Genomic DNA, 20,785 nt, shown 5'->3' on the forward strand with positions numbered 1-20,785 from the left:
GACCGATTCATTGGGATCTCAATGCGCATTCATGTATTGCGCCTGATGAATGCCCCCCCCCCCCCCCCCCCCCCCCAAAAAAAAAAAAAAAAAAAAGAAAAAAAAGAAAAGGAGAAAAAGGAGAGAGATAAAGATAAACAAGCAGGAAAAAGCCTACCCGTTATGAGACAGACTTTTCTGTTGACGTGTCACGACATATAATGTGGTGCTGGTTACGATAGACGACTGCAGACTCGAGTTAAGTCTCATCCACACAAACCCTTTTAAACTGGAGGGATTGAGATACTAAGTTATACTGACGCCCAACCAAAGAGTGGGGCAAGAGAAGTCAGATCCCCAAGGTGATGACTGATGGAAACTCGTTTTTAAAGAATCTTGTAGCAACCAAAGGGGCAAACAAACATAAGAAAGTTCATCGATCTTTTGGGTCCGCTCAACCTCGCCGTTATACATTTTATTTCGGTCACTACTGTGCCCTAGCATCGCTGAAATCCCTCCTTAAACCTCCGCTTCGATACCCAAGCGGTGGAAGGTTCATTGCACTTGATTTTGACCTTTCTATTAGAATTCTCAATACCCCTAACAATTTCTCACCTACAATGGTTGTTTCCCAAAAGTTACTAGTGATCCCAAAGTGGGCAGAGTTCCAGGAGCAAGCAAAAGGCGGCGTGATTATAGAAATACACTCCCGGCATGTCAGCGCCCATGAGTTGAAGGACACGCTAGAGACAATGTTTCCTCACTCAAAGTACACCATCCAGGTTCGTATCAAGCCAAGGTCCCCCCCTCCCCTTTTCACTGTCTGTCTAACAAGTGTTTTCAGCTAAGGAGAGACCGATATTCGATAACGTTTCCGGAGCGACGAAAGTGTGACCTGGATCAGGTGTTGCTCGACCCCAAACCATCCGGTCAACAATCCAAGCCACCTATAACCGCTCCTACTTCTACTCCTTTATTGGCGATCGAGTCGATTGAGGAGTTACCCTCATCAAATGCAGATATTACCCCGATGATCGGGCCTCAAGAAACTCTTACGGCCATTCCTCATGGGCCTAAAAGTACGCAGCGGGAAGGAATTTTGCATCGCACCAGGTGTCTTTTGCTAGGTATAGCAAAACGTGCTAGGAATGCCACAACAGATTTTGTCCGTCCATGACTAGCAATATTGATAGCTCACACATGGTTGTCCAGGAAAGTGGAAGAAAGAAATGAGGGGATTTAAGGGAAGAGTTGAAATCATACGCAGACACCCGGTTGTGGATATCCTCCCGCTAAAGGTTCCGTTCCGATCTTGGGAGGATGTTGAGCCTCAAGCCGCAGTGAGAAGTGCCTCCTTTCCCTGTTCCTTCAAGGTCTGTCTCACAGCCTTCAACACAACGTGGTGGACGCTTCGTGGCGCGGCCACAAATCCAAAGTTCCCAGTCAGCTTCCTCCCCTTTGTCAGATCAATCTCCTTTCCATCAACATCCGTAATCATGCCACCAACTTCCTCAAAGAGAAGCATAGCACCAGCATGATCCCAGATCTTCGCATATCTATCACGTCTCTTGTAGACCCAGACCGTCATGTTCGCCAACCCAAGGGCCAGGGTCACCCACCTCGGCACCCACCCAAGCAGGTCGGAACCCGGGAACTCGACACCGAGCCTCTCGGTAGCCGCCTTGTGTGCATCGTCCACGCCCGATCCTGGAGTGTTCCAGCATGATACCGACCTCAGCCCGGAAACAGTAACGCCATCCGCATGTCTTTTCAGCGACTCTGAAGCGCACATGGTCAAACCAGAGCCCTGTCCGACAAACAAGGGCCTCACGTACGCCCCGAAACCTCGAACCGCATACACGATACACCCTTCCTCGCCATCTTCATCATCATCGCCCTTGAACACGCTCGCATTGCCCACCGGTGCCGTCGCCTTCCTGCTCAGCAACGGACACGCCACCACGCTGAGAATTTGCTTCCCACCCTCGAGCAGCGCAACATTGATAGCATACTGCTCACCACACACAAAGGTTTTGGTGCCGTCAATCGGATCAAAGACCCACGTCCGTCCCGAGTCGGCACCCAGCCCGTCCTTGCCACCATCGCCGCACCGGTCGACGAGCTCGCACACCTGATCCTTGCTTTCAGGCGCACCCCGCTTCACCACTTCAGCCATCACAGCATGCGATTCATTCTTGTCGTTGCTGGATGAGGAGACCTCGTCAACGCACTCGTGAATGACATCATACACGCGCTGCAGTAGGTCGGGGTTGTCGCGCAGGGCGGCAGCGGACTCCTCGCCTACGAAGCTATCGGTGGGGAAAGAGGAGGAGAGGACCTTGGTGAGGTAGGCCTGGATGGCAAAGTCGGCTACGGTGACGGGAGAAAGGTCTTCGGCTTTCTCGATGGTCCCCTTGTTGGCGGATGCCAGCACGTGTTTGGAGATGCGGGCGGCAAGTTGGATAGTTGGGATGGCGATGGAGATTTCTGTTGCGTATGGCGTATCCATTTTGTATTGTATTTGTTTTCGTGCCTTTTTTATCTATGCAGAACAGAAGTCCTCTAGAGTGACAAGGGACATATGGCACCAGCTGGGTGATGACGGGAGTGGTGTATTGTTGCTATCGGATGAGATGACACAAATTCTGAGCGAGGTTGAAATTCGGTAGAGCGCTTACGCATTGAGGCCCCACTCTTGATAACTGCTGTGCTCCTTCCCGTTATACTGGAAACTGGCTCTGGAATGGGAACATCACCTGACTCCAACAAGGATCGGGGCTGCCACTAGCTAGGAATCAAGCACAACAACTCGATCGAACACAGAAGGCGCACCAGCATCTCAGTGAGTTCCAATTTCTCATTTCTTCCTCATTGTGCCACCGCCATCTGCGGCTAGTGACTTCCTCACACAAGGCAGCAAGGATGGAAACTACAAGGAAGTTCCAGACACAAGAAACGTCACGTCTTCTCTTTCAACGGTTCAAGCCCACATCCTCATGATTGTGTGCCAAAGTAGACGGTTATAGCATTAAAATCATATTCTAAGTTATCCAAGGAAACCGTGAGTGATATAAGTACAAGCAATAGACTATTAAATAACAATGAGTGAAAATGGTTCAACTTTTTCCTGGGTTCCAAAGGTCGAACGGGCAACTGTCCTCTGCGGACTACCGACGCCGTGGCAGATAGAGAGACAGGGGCAATACACGGACAAACAAGAGTGAGGGTGGTGTGTGTATGGGGAGGGTGACATGTATTAGGTATTGACAGCGTATGTCTTCTTTTAACATCCTCGCTAGCAAGACGCGGTCCTTATAGAGTCCGCCTAGCAAAGGACATTGTCATGACCATCTAGGACGTGACGTCGTAAACCATAACAGTCGTGAAAGCCCGTCAGCCGGCCCTTCTCAACTGGCCCTTTCCTCTCTACGTCATCCCAACCTTCAGGCCTGCAAGACCGTGTATACCTGAAGACCAAGACTTTCAGCAAATCGAAAAGTGAGCAAGCTTGCTAAGGCCTGACCAGGCCATTGGCGTAAGTGGTTGCCCATATAGCTGTAAAAAATAAATAGATAAAAAAAAAAAAAAAAAAAAAAAAAAAAACCTTGTATCCCAAAATCTCTCATCTCTTCCGTGTCTTCTCTTTTTTTGTGGTATCCAATCATCGTCATCATTTCGGGTATATGCAGGCTCATGAACCGAGGAATTGTCGCCCGAATCCTCTGAACCAAAGCCAATGCGAGGCGTCAAAAACCAAAACCATGGTCTTTTGAGCATTTGGAAAGTCCACCACATGCTATCCGAGACCAGCAGCGCAACAGGCGCTTGCAAAGAAAGCCAAAATCTCAAAAAAGCCCTTCCGATACGCTAGATGGTGGCCAGATGCAAAGATATTACAAGTCGCTTTAAAGATTGGTGATAAAAGGGAGGCGGAGCGCCCATGTTGTCGATAAGGCAAATCAGGAATGCCGCGCTTTCTCCAGAAAGGCATTTGAAACACCGATCAAGAAGTTGTTGTCCGTCATCTCAGCTTGCAATCAAAAGACTCATAGTTGAAATCGTGTCGAGTACCCAGGACCAACACTTTTCAAAAGTAAGCGTGTGACGCTGAGGAGGACGACGAGACGGCCGCCGTAGACGCATTTGGAACTGATGTTGAGGCTTGAACTTTGGGATCTGAGGCCTGGGAGACGTTGAATCATGCCGATGCAAATAGTACGAGATGGACCAAAAGATTAGAGGATGCCGATATCCCAACACAACTGCCACATCAAGATCCATCAATTGATGATTTGTTAGTAAACGAGGCGGTGGGCGGAGCTTTAGCGGCCCAGATTGGAGAGGCCTCGTCTCAGCAGATCGACGACATCCAACTACCGCTGCATGGTGAGACAATGCATGGGCCCAAAGGTTAGAAAAGTGGCAGCTCCGTAAAAGAGGCCATAAATCAGACATCACAAAATGGTCTTCCGTAAGCATTGCCAAGGCGGCGGAGAGCTTGTTTCTAGATTCCAATCCTACTGGAATCTTGAAGAGGCGGACGTTGCCGCTCCGCGCGTACCATTGTCGGACGAATCTGTTGTTGAGTTGTCAGTAATGATTATCTCGTGAAGATCAAGACAGAAAGGCTCTAGACTTACCACTGTCACGCTGCATGTGACCATTGGTGCGTCCCCGTCCGGCAAAGCCGATGCTCTCACCCCAGTCACCACTGCTCGGTCCATGAGGTTGACGCTCCGGAACGCTGCGAGTGCTGTTTCCATTCAAAGGAGAGCGTTGGCTCCCAATTGCGCCAGGAGTCTCTCTGGGCCTGAGGCGGTTGGCGTTGAAGGGCTCGCTCAGCGACAGGGAACCAAGATCCGAAATCAATAATGAGGTGTCCTTGTTGGAAGCTGCTCCAGGTGTGGTTGGCGTGGTCATTACGCTGTTAGGTCCACCGAGGCTGGCGCTATACTCGCCATACTGAGCAATGCTGGAGCTGTGAAGGCTGCTCTGTGGGAAACCAGAAGCTGAGAGCGAAGGGCTGGGTGTATATGATCGCAGGTCCGCGAAGGACTTGACACCGCGTAACGCGTTGATGCCGCCATCGGGGCTGTCAGGAAGCTCCAGAGTCGGGCCGTGTCTGCCCTGTCTACCCAAGGTAGCAAACTGACCGGGAGCATTGGCACGGGACTCGGCAAAGTCAATGGTGGCGGCACGGCTAAGACCACGACGGTGAGCATCAGCCGACACACCAGGGGAGATGTGCATAGGAGGCGCCATGCTCGCCAAGGTGGCAGTGGCCGTGTCCTTGATGACGTGCAACTGGCGGGTAGGACCTTCGCCAACTGAACGATGCTCAAGACCCATGTTGTGAGCCAAAATGTGAACGGTACGACGCTGCTGGGGGGTAATGCTGGCAGGGAAGATGATGATCTCACGGTTGGGATCATTTCGGAAGAGAGTCAACTCGGTATAAAACTTGAGAGTTTCGGGGTTGTTGAGGTCAACATCTCCTGTAACATCATCCTGGTTAGAGTTTGGCGGCAAAAGATCGCGGCGAGACGACTTACGCAACGGCGAGTTGCGAGACCTGCTAGTGTGAGCGGCATTCAAGGAGTGCATGGAAGACTGGGAGTGCAGGGCAATGGGCTGGTGTTGCTCCTCCAGCTGGCCGCGCTTCTCCCTCTTCTCGCGCTCGATGCGCTCTCTCTCGTGCTCAGGGAGCATCTTTTTGTACTCCACCCTCAACTTTCTACCTTGAACCTCGTAACCATTGAGCTGCTCGATGACGGTCTGGGTATCCAGGGGGCTTTGAAAGTTGGCAAAGGCAAGACCACGGAAAATGCCGTTATCAAAGTGGTAGTTGAAGGCATAAGGCTGGGGAAGGCCAAGGTCGGTCATGATTTGGGTAAGCATCTCCTTCCTCACGTTGAAAGGAATGTTCTTGATGACAATGGCGGTAGGGATGAGGTCGCTGCCGAGGGTCTTGGAATCATGGCGAGGGTCGTACATGCTGCCGGGATAGCCATGGCGGTCGCCTGCGAAGTTGCCATCGCCGTTCAGAAGACCCACGGACTGGCCAAAAGTGGAAGAGTATTGTGTCGAAGGGGTGTTGAGAGCATGGCTTCCAAGGCCATTTTGTTCGGACATCCATTCCTAGAAACCAGCGACAGAACCACGGTCAGCAAACATGCATCGTACATACATGGCAGGTAGTGAGAAAGATAGCGGACAGGAGAAAGGGGCAGGGAGAAAAGGGTTGGTGATGGTGCTGGATGTGCTGTAGACTAAAGATGAAACGAACCGTGGGGAGAGCCCGACGACCGCCATTGCGCACCCTATTGTCGCCCAAAGCGCCATTCACAGTGTTTGCGCCGGCGTTATAAGCCCAAGCCTGGTTGTTTCCATTGAAGCTGTCGGTCGCGAAGGCAGCAGCAGGTTGTAGCCTGTTGTGTCGGAAGGCGGCGTTGTCGTAGGAAGCGAAGCGATCGTCGGCGGCGGCGGCGGCGAAGAGGGCAGCAGAAGGCTGGCCGATGGCCTCCATCTGCCGCTGTGTCATGCGACTTACGCCCGTAAGGCCGACGGCGGTGTTGTAGCCCGGCCGCGAAGAGCCGGGGGAGCGGTTCGCGTTGTTCATGGGGTAGGCGGAGGGAAAGTAGCCCGAGATGTCTGGCTGTGGATTCATCTTTTTCTTTCTCCTTTTTGTTTTTCTTGGGGTTCCTCCAAGCAAAGTTGTTGTGAGGAGGCGGCCGAAACAACTGGTGCGGGAGAGAGACCAGCACAGACCAGCAAAACCAAGCCCGGACTTTAGAAAATCTCCAAAGGTTGTGGTTGTTGTTGACCTGACTGACTCCGGGGAGGGTGGTCGAGAAAAGAGGGCCGAAGGGGGTGGTAGCTTCGGACGAAAAGACACGGACACGGACTGGACCGAGACTGGACGATACTGGATTTAAGGCCAGGCGGTTGGGAGTTGGGGTTAGACTGATGTTGATCGGACCAGGAAGCGCCGCGTTCTGCGAAACAAGCGCTGGGCGTGCAGACGGTGCAGGTGTCAGGGAGACAGACGGGGAGGCACCGGAGGTTATAGGGAGACAGGACAAACTGGCGAGCAGCTGAAGCCAGGTTTTTTTCTGTGCTGGTGCAATGCCACTCAGGCCTGGCGGATGCGGATGGGCGGAACTCGATTGCAGATTTCTCGTAGAGTGGAGAGGGGCGTGATTTTCCAATGACGCGGAAGAGGGCCGCTGCAGCTTCCCAGCAAGTGTGGAAGTGGAAATGGACGAGTGGACGACGCCGGCAGACCAGACGAGAGGGAAATCTTTATGTAGGATGGAGAGCCCCCCTACTAAAGAGCCGAAGTTGAAAAAGTTTATGAAAAAGAAAAAAAGAAAAAGGGAAATGCCGAAAATCCACAACTGTGCACCGCGAAACAATGCACGAGCTCGACTCGGGCAAACTGGTCCAGACAAACAAAAAAGGCAGCAACTCCAGGCAACGGGCCGTAACCAGATCGAGTGTTGCCAGATGCAACAACGGTTGTTGTGTATATATGCGTGGTGTATGCGTGTGTGCGCGCGCGTGTGAGTGCGCTTGATGTCTGCAATGATCGTTCACGTCGTCCCGTCTAAGTAGATAGCTCTATACGTTGTTATCGTCAAACAGTCGTAACAACGTCGGTCGAAGTTGTTGTTGTTGTTGTTGTAGTATAGTAGCGATGTTGACAATGTTGACGATGATGCTGACGGTAACGTTGGTTGGTCGGATCCAAGAGCTCCAACAGGACGGGAGAGGGGGGACAAGGAGAATAACTAAACGTATGTACGTAGTGTGGTGAATGGTGAGTTGGAGATAGACCCGACGGGGAGATCCAGGTTTCTTGGATCGGGTACGGTACGACGCCGAAATGTAAAGAGAAGCGGGGGGGTCCGTGGATTGAATGGGCGGCAATGCCGACAAGAAAGACGGACGAGGAGAAGCAATCCAAGCACACTAGAGGTAGTAGTAGCGTAGTGAATGAAAAGAACAGAGGAGTTTTAAATCGACCGGTGCTAACTAACGAAATTTCCTTGATGTCCTTCCTGCAAGCGCACCTGCTTTTGTTTTTGGAATTCGGAGGCAACTTGTCTTGATGCCGGGTTATGGAGCTCGTACCTGTTCGACGGTGGGACAGTGACGAGGGACCCGGCGAGGACCCTGACGAGGGGGAAAGTTCAAATCCCGTCTAAGTTTATTCTACCACACTAGTGAGAATAAGGTAAGGTCTCAACTCGACTACCTTCCTGCTTGTTTCTGTCAATCTTAACAGTGCTCAACTGCACTGTAACTTCACGCCTTGATGAATGCTTTCAATGCGAATGCATGCCCTGCAGCACTGCAGCCCGAAAATCGACTTTAGAAAAAACGAAACACCAAAGAAAGGCAGACGGGATATCTGGATGTGGCAGCGCGGCGGCCCCTACCGTGCGTGCCTTGCGTGAGTGCGTGCACCTAGAAGGTCCAGCCAGATAGAGGGCCCCCTTCCCATGAATAAGGGACAACAACCTGCGGTCTGATGATCCCCAGTACATCCTTTTCTGTACAGACACCGGGATCCACCAAAGTGGCCCCATCTGTCTAGCGCTAGAAGGATGGACTGCCGCCTTGGCGCCTCCTGGGGCGGCTGCCCTCCCGCCATCCGCCGGGCATCACCCAGCATGCGTGTTATCCAATCGCTTTCTTCATTTAGGTTGCGCTCCCGCTAATCTTGTCAATCACTCGCGGAACACTTGCGATGCCCATCACCACGCGTGCCTCATCAAAGACACCATGCTGTCCATCACGGCCCATCTGTATCGTCCCGAATTATGAGCACGCTACAGAGAACTCGCATTGTTTTTCGGGACTGACGGCCTTGTCCTGGGTCAAGTGGCATACAACAGGCACTACCCGGTGATCCGTGTCGGTGGAGGCATCCACTTCCTACAAAGACTGTTATTGCACTATCAGTCTCATCACCCTTTCCATGCAAAATCAGTTTCCTTCCTATCTACCTGAGCCCCTTGTCCCTTTCTTGCCTTCCCCCTCTTGCCCCCTGGCAGGTCGGACCCGATGGGATGCGCTCCCAAAGTTGCCAGAGGCAAGAATCCCACATGACGGCCGGGCTCTCTCCTCTTCTGTCTCGCTGAGTCTGCAACTGCGTACGGCTAGCGGCTACAGGAGATGCGAACCTACTGGCATCGTGTGCGCGGATATCACCATGATGAGATGGAGTTCATCTGGGGCCTAAACCCCTGGGCGATCGAGCTCTTGTGGAGGCACCTTGAAATTATTCTCGTTTATTTTGGGCTTCTCCTGTCGCTGCTTTGTTGGTCTTTGTTAGGCCCTTGGCCTGAAGAGGCAACAAGGCTTCAGAAAGGTGAAAGGGGGGAAATCGCCATGTAACGCTAAGCACGACAGCCAAGATTCGCGACGACGAGGTCTTACCGGGGTGATGAGGAGCCAGAGCCCAGCGACTTCTCAAAGAAGCTTCCATTCGATCCATGGCTATGGAGCCGTACACATGGCCCTGCTACCTCTACTTGCGAGTCTTGGTGCTACTGCGTACATAATATAGGGTGTACCACGCTGGAGATGCCACGATCCCGCCTTTTGGTTTCTTCTCCACACCCGAATCGGCTACCGTCCCCTAAATTCTAGCGAGCAGCCGGTGCAACGCCGTTTTGTTTATCACAGGGTCGACATTGGGGGACGGTTAAGAGCATGTATCACCGGTGTCAAGGACCTTGCCCCCGTCGGCCGCCTCACGCTCACCGCGCATTCATTGACTCGCCGTGGCGTGCCTTCTGCGAGAAATCTCCCACAGATCTGTGTTTCTGACCTAACCGGTCACCCGGTCTTTCTTATCCGTGCTCCCGGGACCGGGGATCCATTGCCGAGTGGGGACCTGCTGGCCGGACCCCTGACAATCGAGTCCTGACGCCCTCGCAAGAAATTGCAAGCCAAGCGGTGCTCATGCTGAGATGGTGAAAAAGGGGTTATAATCAAGACTCATGAAGAGGAGAAAACTATTGCTGGACGAGATAGATTAATATGCCATCGTGGGGTCACGCTTGGCAACGCTTGGCCATGGCTTCATGGCTGCCGAACCGGGAGAAAATGTGGGCTATTTTTGAGACAGAGATGGTTCATAGGTTGCAGCAACCTGCAATATGGAACATCACTGTATTTTACGGACACAGTCATTGTTGTGACAGTTGCCACAAGGTCAGGTTTCGATATCGCGGTGCGGCCGAAACATGGAGTCAAGAATGATAGCAACGACAATACTTTGCTTATGTCCACGCCATATACTGGCTGACCGCTCGTTTGCAGAAAAAATCGTTTGCAATGATCCCCAGTTCAGAAATACGCTTAAGAATTTGAATGCTACATGTAACCGTAAAACGGGACGCTATTAGTCCTCAAGTTGTTGAAGCGGTCAACAACTCTCGAGGCTGACTTTGAAGCAGAAAAAAGACATGGTAGAAAAGCATCGGTCGGAACGGAAATATTCTGGCGTCGTATGCAGGTCGGTTTTTTAGCCCTGTGCCTGACGTTTTTAATCTGGGCTTGTGGGGAAAGGGGACAGACACCCTTGACGATTTTGGCCCCCTTTTCATACCCCATGCCGGGTTGCTCTGTAATGCTGTTACTGCCTCCGGCGGCTGTCCGCCTGCTCCCGCCAGATGACCGAATCCGCTAGGCCTGTCCCAACGGTGTCGTCCAAGAGCGTTTGGTTCACCACCCTTGACTATTCCTCCTTTTGCGCCTCAATTCCTCATCATTGACGGCCTAGAACCGCTGGTTCGAGAAACAGAGTTGGCTCGATGATCGACGATATGTGTTGTGAGCGGTGCCATTGCACCAGCTCTATTGCCTCACTTAATACGTCGAGACGTTTTCCCAGCTCAGTTTCCAGACAACTTAGTTACCTAATAGACCCTTTCACCCCGCCGCCTCCCTCCGTCGTGTTTGATGACGGAAGGTACGAAAAACCATGGATGCAGATGCCCCTGACTATTGGTCACGGAAAGATGCAAAACCCCGGGTTCCCAAGGATAAAAATATATGCCGTCTCTTATCGACAGCCGCATTGAGAAACCACCGTGATTGAGGCAGGTGGCTTGGGTCCAATCATACATAGTCAGCCTCTCCGTCAGGCGAGAACTTCGACGACGGCCAAAATACCGGTTGATACCGGATCCTCTTGGAGGTCGATGAGGCTACAAGTTCTGATGCTTCCATTAGTTGGTGATCCCTAACTGATCTCAGCTCTTCTGGCAAACAGCCGGCAAGACAGGGCGATGCTTAGGTAGTTTGTTGCAGCGAAGAGTGACGCATGCGCACCGCACGTCGCAACCCGCTCTTCAGTTTATTGTTCACAGACGGGCTCTCATTGGCGCTTGCTCGTTTCTGCGCCAAGACCAGTTTATTGACGACGACTGGACGGCCAACCTTTTGTTCCAGACACGCTGCTTTTTAAGGGATGAGGAGGACCGCCCGGCGAATCGGGAATGCGAATGGGCATCGCTTCTTTGACATTTCAGAAACGACTCGAACGGGCCGTGCAGCCCGAGGAACATACGTAATGTAGAACCAATCATGTCTTATACGTAGTGAGTCTGCGCCGTCTCGCGACTCTGCGGTCGGCCGTTGGCATGTTTTTTTGTATTAGTTGGTTGATCCTGTACCTCACTCACAAGTTGCAACCGCATACCAACTGCTTGTCCGTCGCAGCGCAACGGCCGGTGGTCTCTGAGCGAGAGCTGCCATTAGCAAGAGTGTCGTCCAAACTTGATGCGCAATATCAGACTGCGTTGCACCACGTTGGACAGACATGTTGCATAGGTACCTCTAGATTTGGAAAGTCTCACAAAAGCCTAGCCACCAGGTAGCGAAAGGCCTAGGTATAACGTTTTGAGACATTGGGACAAGGAAGGCTGACTGTCCATCCCGTCTATACCCCGCATTACGGTGTGACGCCAGTGCTTCACCTTGCCGGCCGATCCCGTTGCAAGCAACCCCGCACGTGTCCCGCTCCGTACCGCAGTCCGTCAATCCGTCCGAAAAGGATGGGGCTTCCTGACCGGGGGCGGTAGAAACTGTGGAGCCTTCTACGTCAAAAATCCACTGCGGTATCGCGAGCTTCACGACTGATGTAATTACTGTAATTTTCAGATATGCAAAACTATTAATACTATGTATAAAAGGACATGATGGACATACAGTAGGTACCTGTGTATAAAGTGGTGATTTAGCGGAGGCCTCTCACCAGCCTATTCTATCCCAAAGTAATCCCTAACCCTAGCTCACCCTACTTCTTTGTAACAAACCTTTACGCGGACCTCTTGGTTAGCTCACAGAACATAACATAGTCTAGTATGTGTTTTGGTAAATTACTTCTATACCCGCTGGAAATGGAAATGAACAAGAATTCTCTTTGTTTGTATAAACATGGTTGTGACAAACCGGTCTGTCGCTCCCGGTAGGAATCGCCGAAGGGATGCCCGGCCACGACGAGCGGGACCCCTCCGCCGACCCGCCCCACCTTCCCCAGATTGAGCGCAGCATGCATCCCGCCTGCCGTCATCGAACCAGCTCGAACTTATTCAATCACCTAATCAGCGTACATTTGCACCATCCTCCATCACTTGTCTCTCGCTACACTTGGACCTTGCTGAACATCCCTTTGAAACCAAAGCATAAATAAAGCAACAAGAATCACAACAGCAGAAACTGAAAACAAGATGGCGGTTTTCTCGCTCCCGTCCGGACGGACCATCTCGTACGAGCTCACTTACTCCAATGAACCCACCCGACCCACCGTCCTCCTCTCCAACTCGCTCGCCTCCCAATACCACTTTTGGGACCACATCGTAGAACGCCTCCACAACGCCGGATACCGCGTTCTGCGTTATGATCACCCCGGCCACGGCGCCTCTGGCGTGCCCGACAATCTCTCATCCACCACTTTTGCCTCTCTTGCCGAAGACGTCTACGCCCTTCTAACCAGCCCAGACGTCGCCACTGCCTTCCACGGCCACCACTCCCCAGATGCCGCTTTTACCCCTTCACTACACGCCTGGATCGGCGTCTCCATGGGTGCTGCTCTTGGCGTCGTCTTTAGCAGTCGCTACCCTGGCGTCGTCCAGAGACTCGTCATCTGCGACACCATCTCTGCTTCACCCAAGAACGCCGGCGTGTCTGATGCGTTAGGACCCCGTGTGGCTGCCGCCAGAGAGCACGGATCTATGGAGAAGGCCGTGGTCGAGACTATGGACCGCTGGTTTGGACAAGACTGGATCAAGGCCAACCCAGCCGAGGCGGAGCGTGTGCACTTATTGATGAAGCAGACCAGCCTGGATGGCTTCGAGACCTGTATTGCCGCCCTTAGGTCGGATTCGTTCGATATACGACCCTTGATATCTGGGCTTGGAAACTGTGTCCAGCGTGTGCTATTTGTGGTTGGCGAGAAGGATGCCGATCTACCCGAGAAGATGAAGGAGCAGCGGGATGCTTGCCCGGAAAACCTGAAAGCCGAACTTAAGGTCATCCCAAATGCCGGGCATGTGTCCTTTATTGATGGGAAGGAGGACTTTTTGAAGGCTGTGATGCCATTCTTGGGCGAGAACTAGAGGGTCACTGCCGGACAGTGGGAACACCTGGTGCTAATGGCGGCTGTAATGACTCGAGTTTGGTGATAGAACGGTGATAGCGCTGGACTTCCCAAAATCCGAACCACCATGTTACTCCGGCATCACACTTTTGAGCAAAGTGGAAAGGCTGACGACGAGCATATGATACAGATTTAGAGATAGCATAGAAACGACAGAGCTACTTGAATTACTCTACGGAACCCATCATAGTACGTGTCTAACCCGGCGTGCCAAGTTGCTTCGTTTCATGGGAGCCGTCCATACTGCCCCGGTGGCGCCGTCAATCTTTGCTGACTGATTTGCTCAGAGGCGCATTGTCAGAAGCCCTCCTTTCATTCCAGTTCATTGGCTGAAGCCGAGTCTTTGTCTCTTCTTTTTTCTTTCGTTTCTGCTTGACAACCCGCGTGGAAGTTCTCCATGTTCCGCGTGGCGCACCTTTCAAAAAAAAAAAAAAAAAAAAAAAAAATATCGAGACAAAGAACACACTCGAGCAGCGAGGTCTATTTCTGTTGGACATGCGCCATCCCAAAGCTTCTTTGATCTCTACCCATTATGCAACCTGGAAGCTCACCAGAAGAACATCATATAATCAATATTCCGGACGTTCTGACTCTGGAATCCTTATGTTGTCAGCTCCACGCTACCTGTTAGAAATCCGAGCGCCCTCCTCCAACCTTTTTTCACTGCATCCCCGGTTTTCATCGCATCTGGCTATAGTCTGATTTTTAGTCATGCCATTACCAACAGGCTGGATACTGTAGTTATTTTTGCTCCTCCGATTTGTCTATCTACTGTTTATTGTTTCTGTTGGTCAATACAATTCAACAGCCCATTCTGCAGAACACTTGAAGAAAACGCTTCTTTCCGCGCTTTCAACCAACAAGCTCGCCAATCCTCTTTCTATTCCTTATAGACCTTCAAACCCACAAACTGAACGAGCGCTCAACTCAACAAGGACACACAACAGTCCAAACAAGATGCCCTCAACACCTAATGCAAAGGCAAAGCCACCCAGGCTCGTCCTCTTCGACATCATCCCAGAGCTAACCATTGTCACCGGCTCTATCTCAGAGATGATCAACTCCCCCACAAAAGTCAAGCCTCAAAACAGTCCCAACTCGCCCATCGCTGATACTTTTGATGGTAGTGGCACCACCACCACCGACAACAAAAACACAGCCAAATTTTCACCAACTCAGCCGTCACCCACAAGTCCAATTACCAACAGAAGTACGTCATCAAGCAGCAATACCCAAAAGTCTCCAACACCACCAACAACGCCGCCCATGCTCTCGCCTCCCGCTCCCTACCCCTGGCTGTGGTCCTGCCACTCCTGCCGGTCTGTATACCGGCTAGCCTGCACGAGGAGATGCCTGGAGTGTGGACATGTCTTTTGCTGTTTAATGCCTGCCATTAATCAAAGGGAATCTGAAGAGAGAGACAAGACTGGAAAGAAAAGAAAGCGAAGCGGAAGTGGCAGAAAAGGAGGAGGACCGTGCACCGCCGAGTTTGATTACTTGGGTTGGTCGGCGTGGGGAAGCTTTCGACGGAGTGTGACGGGTGCTGCTGCCAGGCGTGCTTTGACAGTTGGTGGTGGTGGTGATGATGATGATGATGATGATGATGATGATAGTGGAAAGAAGAAGTTGGGATCGAGTGGGAAGAGGAGACTCACCAGTGTTTCTCTCTCTCCTCGTCCCTCCCTTTCTTCCAGCTCTAATAGAAAAGATACCACCACCACCTCTGACTCGGACTCATCCCAATCTGCCAATGACAAAGTCGCCGCCGCTCGCCTCCAAGACTTTGCAACATGGCATCTCATCCCCGTCCCCCCCTTAGACTCATCTTCAAGTTCGTCTTCATCTTCACCCCCAGGCCCAGGCTCAAAATCGCCTAGAGCTACAACCCTAGCCTGGCATCACGTCTCTGAGCGCGAGACCCGCTCCATCGCCCGGGCCAAAGAAAAGATGTACGTCGAACGCACCCACAACTGCTGGTCTCACTGCGACTACCCGTCCGAGTGTCGACAGACTGTCATCGCTGCGTGCGAAGAAGGTCGTGCTAAGATTGACAGGAATGCCAAGAAATTGGTGTGGGTGAATGATAGGGATAAGGACGCCATCGAGGCTCAGAGGCGTAAGGAAAGGGAGAGGGAGAGGGAGACTATGAAGAAGGCGTTGGGAGCGAGGAGGAGTAGGAGTGGACAGGAAGAAAGGGAGAGGAGGATGGGTGGACAGAGAAGTAGTGGGAGGAAGGGAAGGGGACACGAGGGAAATGGGAGTGGGAGTGTCGGGGAGAAAAAAAGTGATGACTCTTCTTCGTCATCGTCGACCTCCTCTGCTGGTGGCAGCAGTAGCTCTTCTTCAGACGCCTCGGGTTCGGAAGATGAACAGTTGCTTGTCAAGGAGGCGACTATCAAGTTCGATTGGAAGGAGACCATGATAGCAGCACAAGGGACGCAGAAGGACCCGGAGGATGACAACACCGGCAACCTCACGGTTGCCGCGCTTGAGCCCTATTCTAGGCTGGACGGCTGCAGTTCTCGCCAGGACTGTTACATTACCATGGTTGCGGATGAGATGACTATTGATCCTGCGAAGCTGTTGAAGGACGATCTGGAGACCATTTCAGTTTCGCCGGTGTCGCCCTTGGCTGGAGGCCGTCTCGCTGTGGGAATCGCTAACCCGGACATTTACGAGTCGTTTGCCTCATTCATTTAATTCGGGCCTATGGAGAATGATGTGGCCATGCAAACGTGATCAATTGTCCGGGAAGTAAAAACCTTGAAAGGTAGAGGATCAAAGCTCTGAATGACACATATCGTCTTGTTATAGGTACGAAAACTCCATGGTCATGGATCGGTAGGGCATAGAGGTCTTGCTTAAAGAGAGTTCACCAAGTTAGCTTCTAGAATGACAACAATACTTGGATCTACCTTACCTGCGTTTTCTCATGTAGTAATCGGCAGCGGGTATCAGTGTCGTCCGAAACAGCAGATGGTGAGACTGAACACATTGTAGTCACCATGAATAGAATTGCGCATCCCAGACTGTAGAGAGAACATAATAAGAATTGGTATCGCAAATTTTCAAGGCTCTTCCTTGTAGCCTTTATTCCGCCACTACCTGCAACCAGTACCAACCGACACGTTCATTTAACGTGTCCTGATGTTTTCCTCGCTAAGCCCTCATGGCCGAGTCGTACTATAAAAAAAACGATAAAGAAGATTCATGTTGTTACAGATATCGTAAAAGAGCTGCTGTCGCACGCCGCGCCGTGACGAGGGGAGATTGCTCGCCGTTCCCAGTGTGTGGTGCACTCCAAGATGACATTATACAGTGAATGGTCTCCCTGCTCATCGCCACCCAAGCGGCTTCCACGTCTGGATGATACAGAACGCTTCGCTTTTCGTGTGTGTTCCGAACGCACCACTCTGCTGGAAGTGTCGCAAGGGAAGTTCGCCGTCGTCTATGCGCTGCGCTTGTTGCCGTCGCAGACACCGGGAGTGCTCGGCTTTTTCAAGCCATGGTTCGGTGGGCCCCAAGCCCGTGTGCGTATCCCAACAACAAATAATAGGAAGAAAATACCCAACAATACAGCGGCGTTAGTGTTGGATTAGCGAAGACAATCCCCAACCCCCCCGGCATCACCCCGTGACATCCCTTGAACAAGCCGATTGCTGTCCTGCCCGTCAGCCCGGAGCGGGGCTAGAGAGATGCAAGACAGTGTGCGAAACGTGTGCGACGTCGAGTTTTTCGGTGCAGTTGTGGACTTAAGCCTCCTGAGCCTTGGCCTTCTTCTTCTGCTCTACCTTGAGCAGAAGGGCGCGGTTAATGTGGGGGAGGACACCACCGAAGGCGATAGTGGCGCGGATGAGGGTATCAAGCTCCTCATCTCCACGGATGGCAAGCTGAAGATGGCGGGGAGTAATACGCTTGACCTTCAGGTCCTTGGCAGCGTTCTATACAACGGAAATCATTGAGTTAGCCATAAAGCAGGTAAAACTTGGAAATGGGAGCCTCCTCGTCGCCAAGCAATATGGCCGAGCGGATGGGGTATGAATGACTTACACCCGCAAGTTCGAGGACTTCAGCAGTCAAATATTCCAGCACGGCAGTAACATAGACGGCAGCCTTGGCGCCAACGCGCATCTTGTTTTGGGTGTTCTGCTTCAGGAAACGCTTGACACGACCGCAAGGGAACTAATTAGATTCAAGTCAGCATGGCGCATCAGACACACGGCAAACTCCAGAGGACGGAAATGCACGCCGCAGCTCCGCCTCGTTGTCAGAGCGAGAAATCCAAAGTTAGGGACCGGAACAAGGTCCGGGTGCGGGGCCAGGGCGAGAGAAGGATGCACAGAACAACGCGTCCATATGAAGCCGAAATAGTATCGCGTACGGGGCGCAATGGGGGTTTTTTTCTTTTACCCAGCGGCGGGGTTGTGTGCGACCGACGTGTGAGGCAGCGAGTTCGCGTTCTTCGTAGGTTGGCACTATGGGGTTGTCCGGAAATGTAGGGGGCTCGGTGGACGCGTTGTGGTGTATCGGCGTGATTCCATCGACATCTGACGACAGGGATGGCGGATGCGAGCAAAAAAAAAGTTGGTTGATGAGACGACGTCGATGGTGCAGATCGGAGCAGGAATTGAAAGCGGACAGAGCCATGAAGCTCGTCAACTATAAAAACGTACCTGAAGACCAGCGCGAGCAGAATGGCTCTGCTGCTTCTTGGGACCTTCGACGCCCGAGGTCTTTCCACCCGAGCTCTTGCCGCCAGACGACTTGCCCTTTCCGCCAGCCATTGTGTTTGTTTGTTTGTTTGAAGGGATTGAACGGGGTGGGATGGTTGTGCGCGGGATGGGCGGATGGACGTAGTGTCGAGAATAAAACCGGTGGTCGTGACGATGCTGGATGTTGATATTGACGGGGCAACGGCGCGGGATTTGCGTGGAACTGGTGGAAGTGGATGAAGCGGGGTTGGCGGATGGAAAAGTGGTGTTTTGGCCGGAAGGATGATCGCGACGAGGTTTGGTGTTGAAGTTGGCGCCAGGAGACGCTCGAAAATTCAGAAGGGCCGAAGATGCATGCCACTGATGGGCCCTTTGATGTTGTGTCCTTCCAGGTGATTGCCCGCCGTGTTTGAGCGCAACCGCGCCTGAGACATGCGTCCGTACAGGAGGGAAGGTGCCGACGTCCAAGCTAAGCGAAGGGATGGAAGCTCGAGCTCAGTCAGCTAACAGCCAGCTCCCGTGGGTGCTTTGCTTGCCGTGTGTGCTGATTTGTCGCTGTTGCTGATTTTTTTTTTTTTTTTTTTTTTTTTTTTTTTTCCTCCTCCGCAGAGGGAGGGTAGGTAGGTTAGTGTAGGTAGGTAGGTAGGTACCTTGGGGTAACCTTGGGTACGGCGAGCCAAGCAGACCACTTGACCAATTCGAAGGGAGCTCCGAGGCTTGGCAATATCATGAAGCTCCAGGCAAAGGCCCAGCCAGCAAGGCCTCGAGCCAGCCATGACGACCCAGTGAGGTCCATCTCGAGACAGATAGCCAGACCTCAACTCAGCCTCGCAAGGGCCGTGGCTGACACGGTCTTGCAGAGAACCTTGCCGACATCTCCGCAATGAACGGCCCAAGAAAAGGCCTCCCAGGACAAGTCCATGTGATGCAAGGGGAGTCGCATACCTCACTGTTGCCCGACGTTGAGAGCACCTTTCTGGTTTGAAGCCATGCAGAGATCCGCGACGGGCACTGTCCGGGCCGGCCACCCAGCTGGTTAAGGCGGGCCAAAAGCCGTCAGAGTCTTTGGCAATGAAGGCCTGAGCATCTTCACAGCAGATTTGCACGCTTTTCCGAGGCTGGCGTGGTGTTGCAGAGTGTCTTGAAATGTTGCTCAGATAGTGTGATTCGGAGCCTTGGGTGAGCCTTTGCCAATCTGCCGCTGGTTGTTGTGGTCCGTGACCTTACTCCAAAAACTCGTCGCAGCCGTGCCAAGCTTTCACGTTACGACATTTCAACTGGCGCAGTGTCTGCCAGCTGTCTGCGCTTGAGCAGACCGAGCTGTCTGTTTTCAGTGGTGACTGAGGTTCAATTCACAACGAACTATGTAAGCTCCCAACATGAACGCTTCAAACAACGTAAATCGTGCAAAGATGCACACAGTAATTGTGTGCCTTCTTCACCACTCTTCAATTCCCTCTCGCAATCCTCGCCAACCTCTCAGCCTCACATCTCCGTCTTTCCACTCTCTGCAATACCTCCAGCCTATGACGGTCGTTGCTGATCGGGTCCTGATGCCCCGAAACCCGATCCGATACTTGGGTGGTAGTGTCGTGGATGTATCTGTTCATCATGGAGCCGTACTCTCTTCTTCTGGTGACACAAGATGCATTAGATAACTACTTTTGCCATTCCGCCTGTAATATGGAAGCCTTTGGATTATGTTTGTAGCTCAACAGCCAACTACCAAAGGGATGCCGACGTACGACGGGATTCTAGGATTGGGAAAAAGATAAAAAGAAACCATGGCAAGACCCACTTCGGAGCTTGGGCCGGTGCGGGTAGATCCCCGGCTCCCGATGTGGGGCCGACCGCCGCGCCATTTGAGCCATTGCCGCTACCGGTGTTGCCAGCACCGCCGCTGTAATATGTGCTCATGATGAAATGTACTATCCGACTGTCGTATATAGTGTACGCTACTCCAGCGGGAAACTCAGTAGGTAAAGATGATGGATAGAGGTAGCATGGTAAGTAAGGTGGTGTGCATAGGTCTACTTCGAGGAAAGAAAAAAAGACTTTGTTCTCAGGCAGCGAGGAAGAGCACTTTATATCTTCTTACATGTAGGTGTTCATCCTCCAAGATGATCATCAAATCGTACTCGTAATCCCTGGAACTTATGGCAACGTGCCTGCTCTCACCAACCTCTGTGACCGTTGCTTGTCATGAGGCAGAACACTCGCCTCGATCTGGCTGTGAGCCCATGTTAATGCCCGCGCTGGGCGGGTTGAAAGCAGCAACAACCCAACAGAATAAGAAAAAACCGAAGGGATTGAGGCGATGACGATTCAAGACAAAGTGAGTGAACTGAATAGAACTGATTCGTCAGATAGTCATATGGAAGCCATCGGCACTCGGGACTCCGTGGTATACCGTGGTATA

The 20,785-nt window shown here is 52.1% G+C and overlaps 5 protein-coding genes across 8 annotated transcripts; 2 read left to right on the forward strand and 3 right to left on the reverse strand.

Moving 5' to 3' along the window:
• Positions 1 to 429: 429 nt before the first annotated feature.
• Positions 430 to 2,651, reverse strand: NCU05342 (hypothetical protein). Its single transcript, XM_958240.2, has one exon. The coding sequence runs from the start codon at positions 2,486 to 2,488 to the stop codon at positions 1,310 to 1,312; it is 1,179 nt and encodes a 392-aa protein (XP_963333.1). The 5' UTR covers positions 2,489 to 2,651; the 3' UTR covers positions 430 to 1,309.
• Positions 2,652 to 3,566: 915 nt separating this feature from the next.
• Positions 3,567 to 7,573, reverse strand: NCU05343. 2 transcript variants are annotated; one of them, XM_011395257.1, is made up of 4 exons: positions 6,266 to 7,400; positions 5,532 to 6,117; positions 4,620 to 5,474; positions 3,567 to 4,555 (listed from the first exon to the last, which is right to left on the reverse strand). In XM_011395257.1, exons 1-4 carry the CDS (start codon positions 6,644 to 6,646, stop codon positions 4,497 to 4,499), a joined length of 1,881 nt encoding a protein of 626 aa, XP_011393559.1. In that variant the 5' UTR covers positions 6,647 to 7,400; the 3' UTR covers positions 3,567 to 4,496. The 2 variants fall into 2 exon arrangements, with proteins under 2 accessions (XP_011393559.1, XP_011393558.1); XM_011395256.1 differs by having other exon boundaries at positions 3,584 to 4,555; positions 4,620 to 6,117; positions 6,266 to 7,573.
• Positions 7,574 to 12,523: 4,950 nt separating this feature from the next.
• On the forward strand, positions 12,524 to 14,550 carry NCU05345 (zearalenone lactonase). The gene is made up of 2 exons (XM_958243.3): positions 12,524 to 13,843; positions 13,942 to 14,550. The coding sequence occupies exon 1, from the start codon at positions 12,726 to 12,728 to the stop codon at positions 13,611 to 13,613; it is 888 nt and encodes a 295-aa protein (XP_963336.1). The 5' UTR covers positions 12,524 to 12,725; the 3' UTR covers positions 13,614 to 13,843; positions 13,942 to 14,550.
• Positions 14,385 to 19,557, reverse strand: hH2Az (histone H2Az). 3 transcript variants are annotated; one of them, XM_011395259.1, is made up of 5 exons: positions 18,328 to 19,557; positions 17,705 to 17,836; positions 16,575 to 17,595; positions 15,310 to 16,514; positions 14,385 to 15,024 (listed from the first exon to the last, which is right to left on the reverse strand). In XM_011395259.1, the coding sequence occupies exons 1-3, from the start codon at positions 18,436 to 18,438 to the stop codon at positions 17,407 to 17,409; spliced, it is 432 nt and encodes a 143-aa protein (XP_011393561.1). In that variant the 5' UTR covers positions 18,439 to 19,557; the 3' UTR covers positions 14,385 to 15,024; positions 15,310 to 16,514; positions 16,575 to 17,406. The 3 variants fall into 3 exon arrangements, with proteins under 3 accessions (XP_011393561.1, XP_011393560.1, XP_011393562.1); XM_011395258.1 differs by having other exon boundaries at positions 14,578 to 15,030; positions 15,310 to 16,510; XM_011395260.1 differs by having other exon boundaries at positions 14,578 to 15,030.
• On the forward strand, positions 14,612 to 16,567 carry NCU05346 (hypothetical protein; the record flags this gene model as incomplete). Its single annotated transcript, XM_958244.2, has 2 exons — positions 14,612 to 14,864; positions 15,069 to 16,567. 2 exons carry the CDS (start codon positions 14,612 to 14,614, stop codon positions 16,352 to 16,354), a joined length of 1,539 nt encoding a protein of 512 aa, XP_963337.1. The 3' UTR covers positions 16,355 to 16,567.
• Positions 19,558 to 20,785: the final 1,228 nt, after the last annotated feature.

This window comes from Neurospora crassa, linkage group II (assembly GCF_000182925.2).
Source record: "Neurospora crassa OR74A linkage group II, whole genome shotgun sequence".
Lineage (NCBI taxonomy): Eukaryota > Fungi > Ascomycota > Sordariomycetes > Sordariales > Sordariaceae > Neurospora > Neurospora crassa.

What these genes read in the sequence shown, in the direction of transcription:
- NCU05342 (XM_958240.2), bottom strand. Translation starts at nt 2,488, where the DNA reads ATGGATACGCCATACGCAACAGAAATCTCCATCGCCATCCCAACTATC.
- NCU05343 (XM_011395256.1), bottom strand. Translation starts at nt 6,646, where the DNA reads ATGAATCCACAGCCAGACATCTCGGGCTACTTTCCCTCCGCCTACCCC. An exon ending in GTCGTCGGGCTCTCCCCACG is followed by an intron (nt 6,118 to 6,265) that starts GTTCGTTTCATC and finishes GCTGGTTTCTAG; the next exon opens with GAATGGATGTCCGAACAAAA. An exon ending in TCACATGCAGCGTGACAGTG is followed by an intron (nt 4,556 to 4,619) that starts GTAAGTCTAGAG and finishes ACTCAACAACAG; the next exon opens with ATTCGTCCGACAATGGTACG.
- NCU05345 (XM_958243.3), top strand. Translation starts at nt 12,726, where the DNA reads ATGGCGGTTTTCTCGCTCCCGTCCGGACGGACCATCTCGTACGAGCTC.
- hH2Az (XM_011395259.1), bottom strand. Translation starts at nt 18,438, where the DNA reads ATGGCTGGCGGAAAGGGCAAGTCGTCTGGCGGCAAGAGCTCGGGTGGA. An exon ending in CTGCTCGCGCTGGTCTTCAG is followed by an intron (nt 17,837 to 18,327) that starts GTACGTTTTTAT and finishes GAATCTAATTAG; the next exon opens with TTCCCTTGCGGTCGTGTCAA. An exon ending in AAGTCCTCGAACTTGCGGGT is followed by an intron (nt 17,596 to 17,704) that starts GTAAGTCATTCA and finishes TCCGTTGTATAG; the next exon opens with AACGCTGCCAAGGACCTGAA.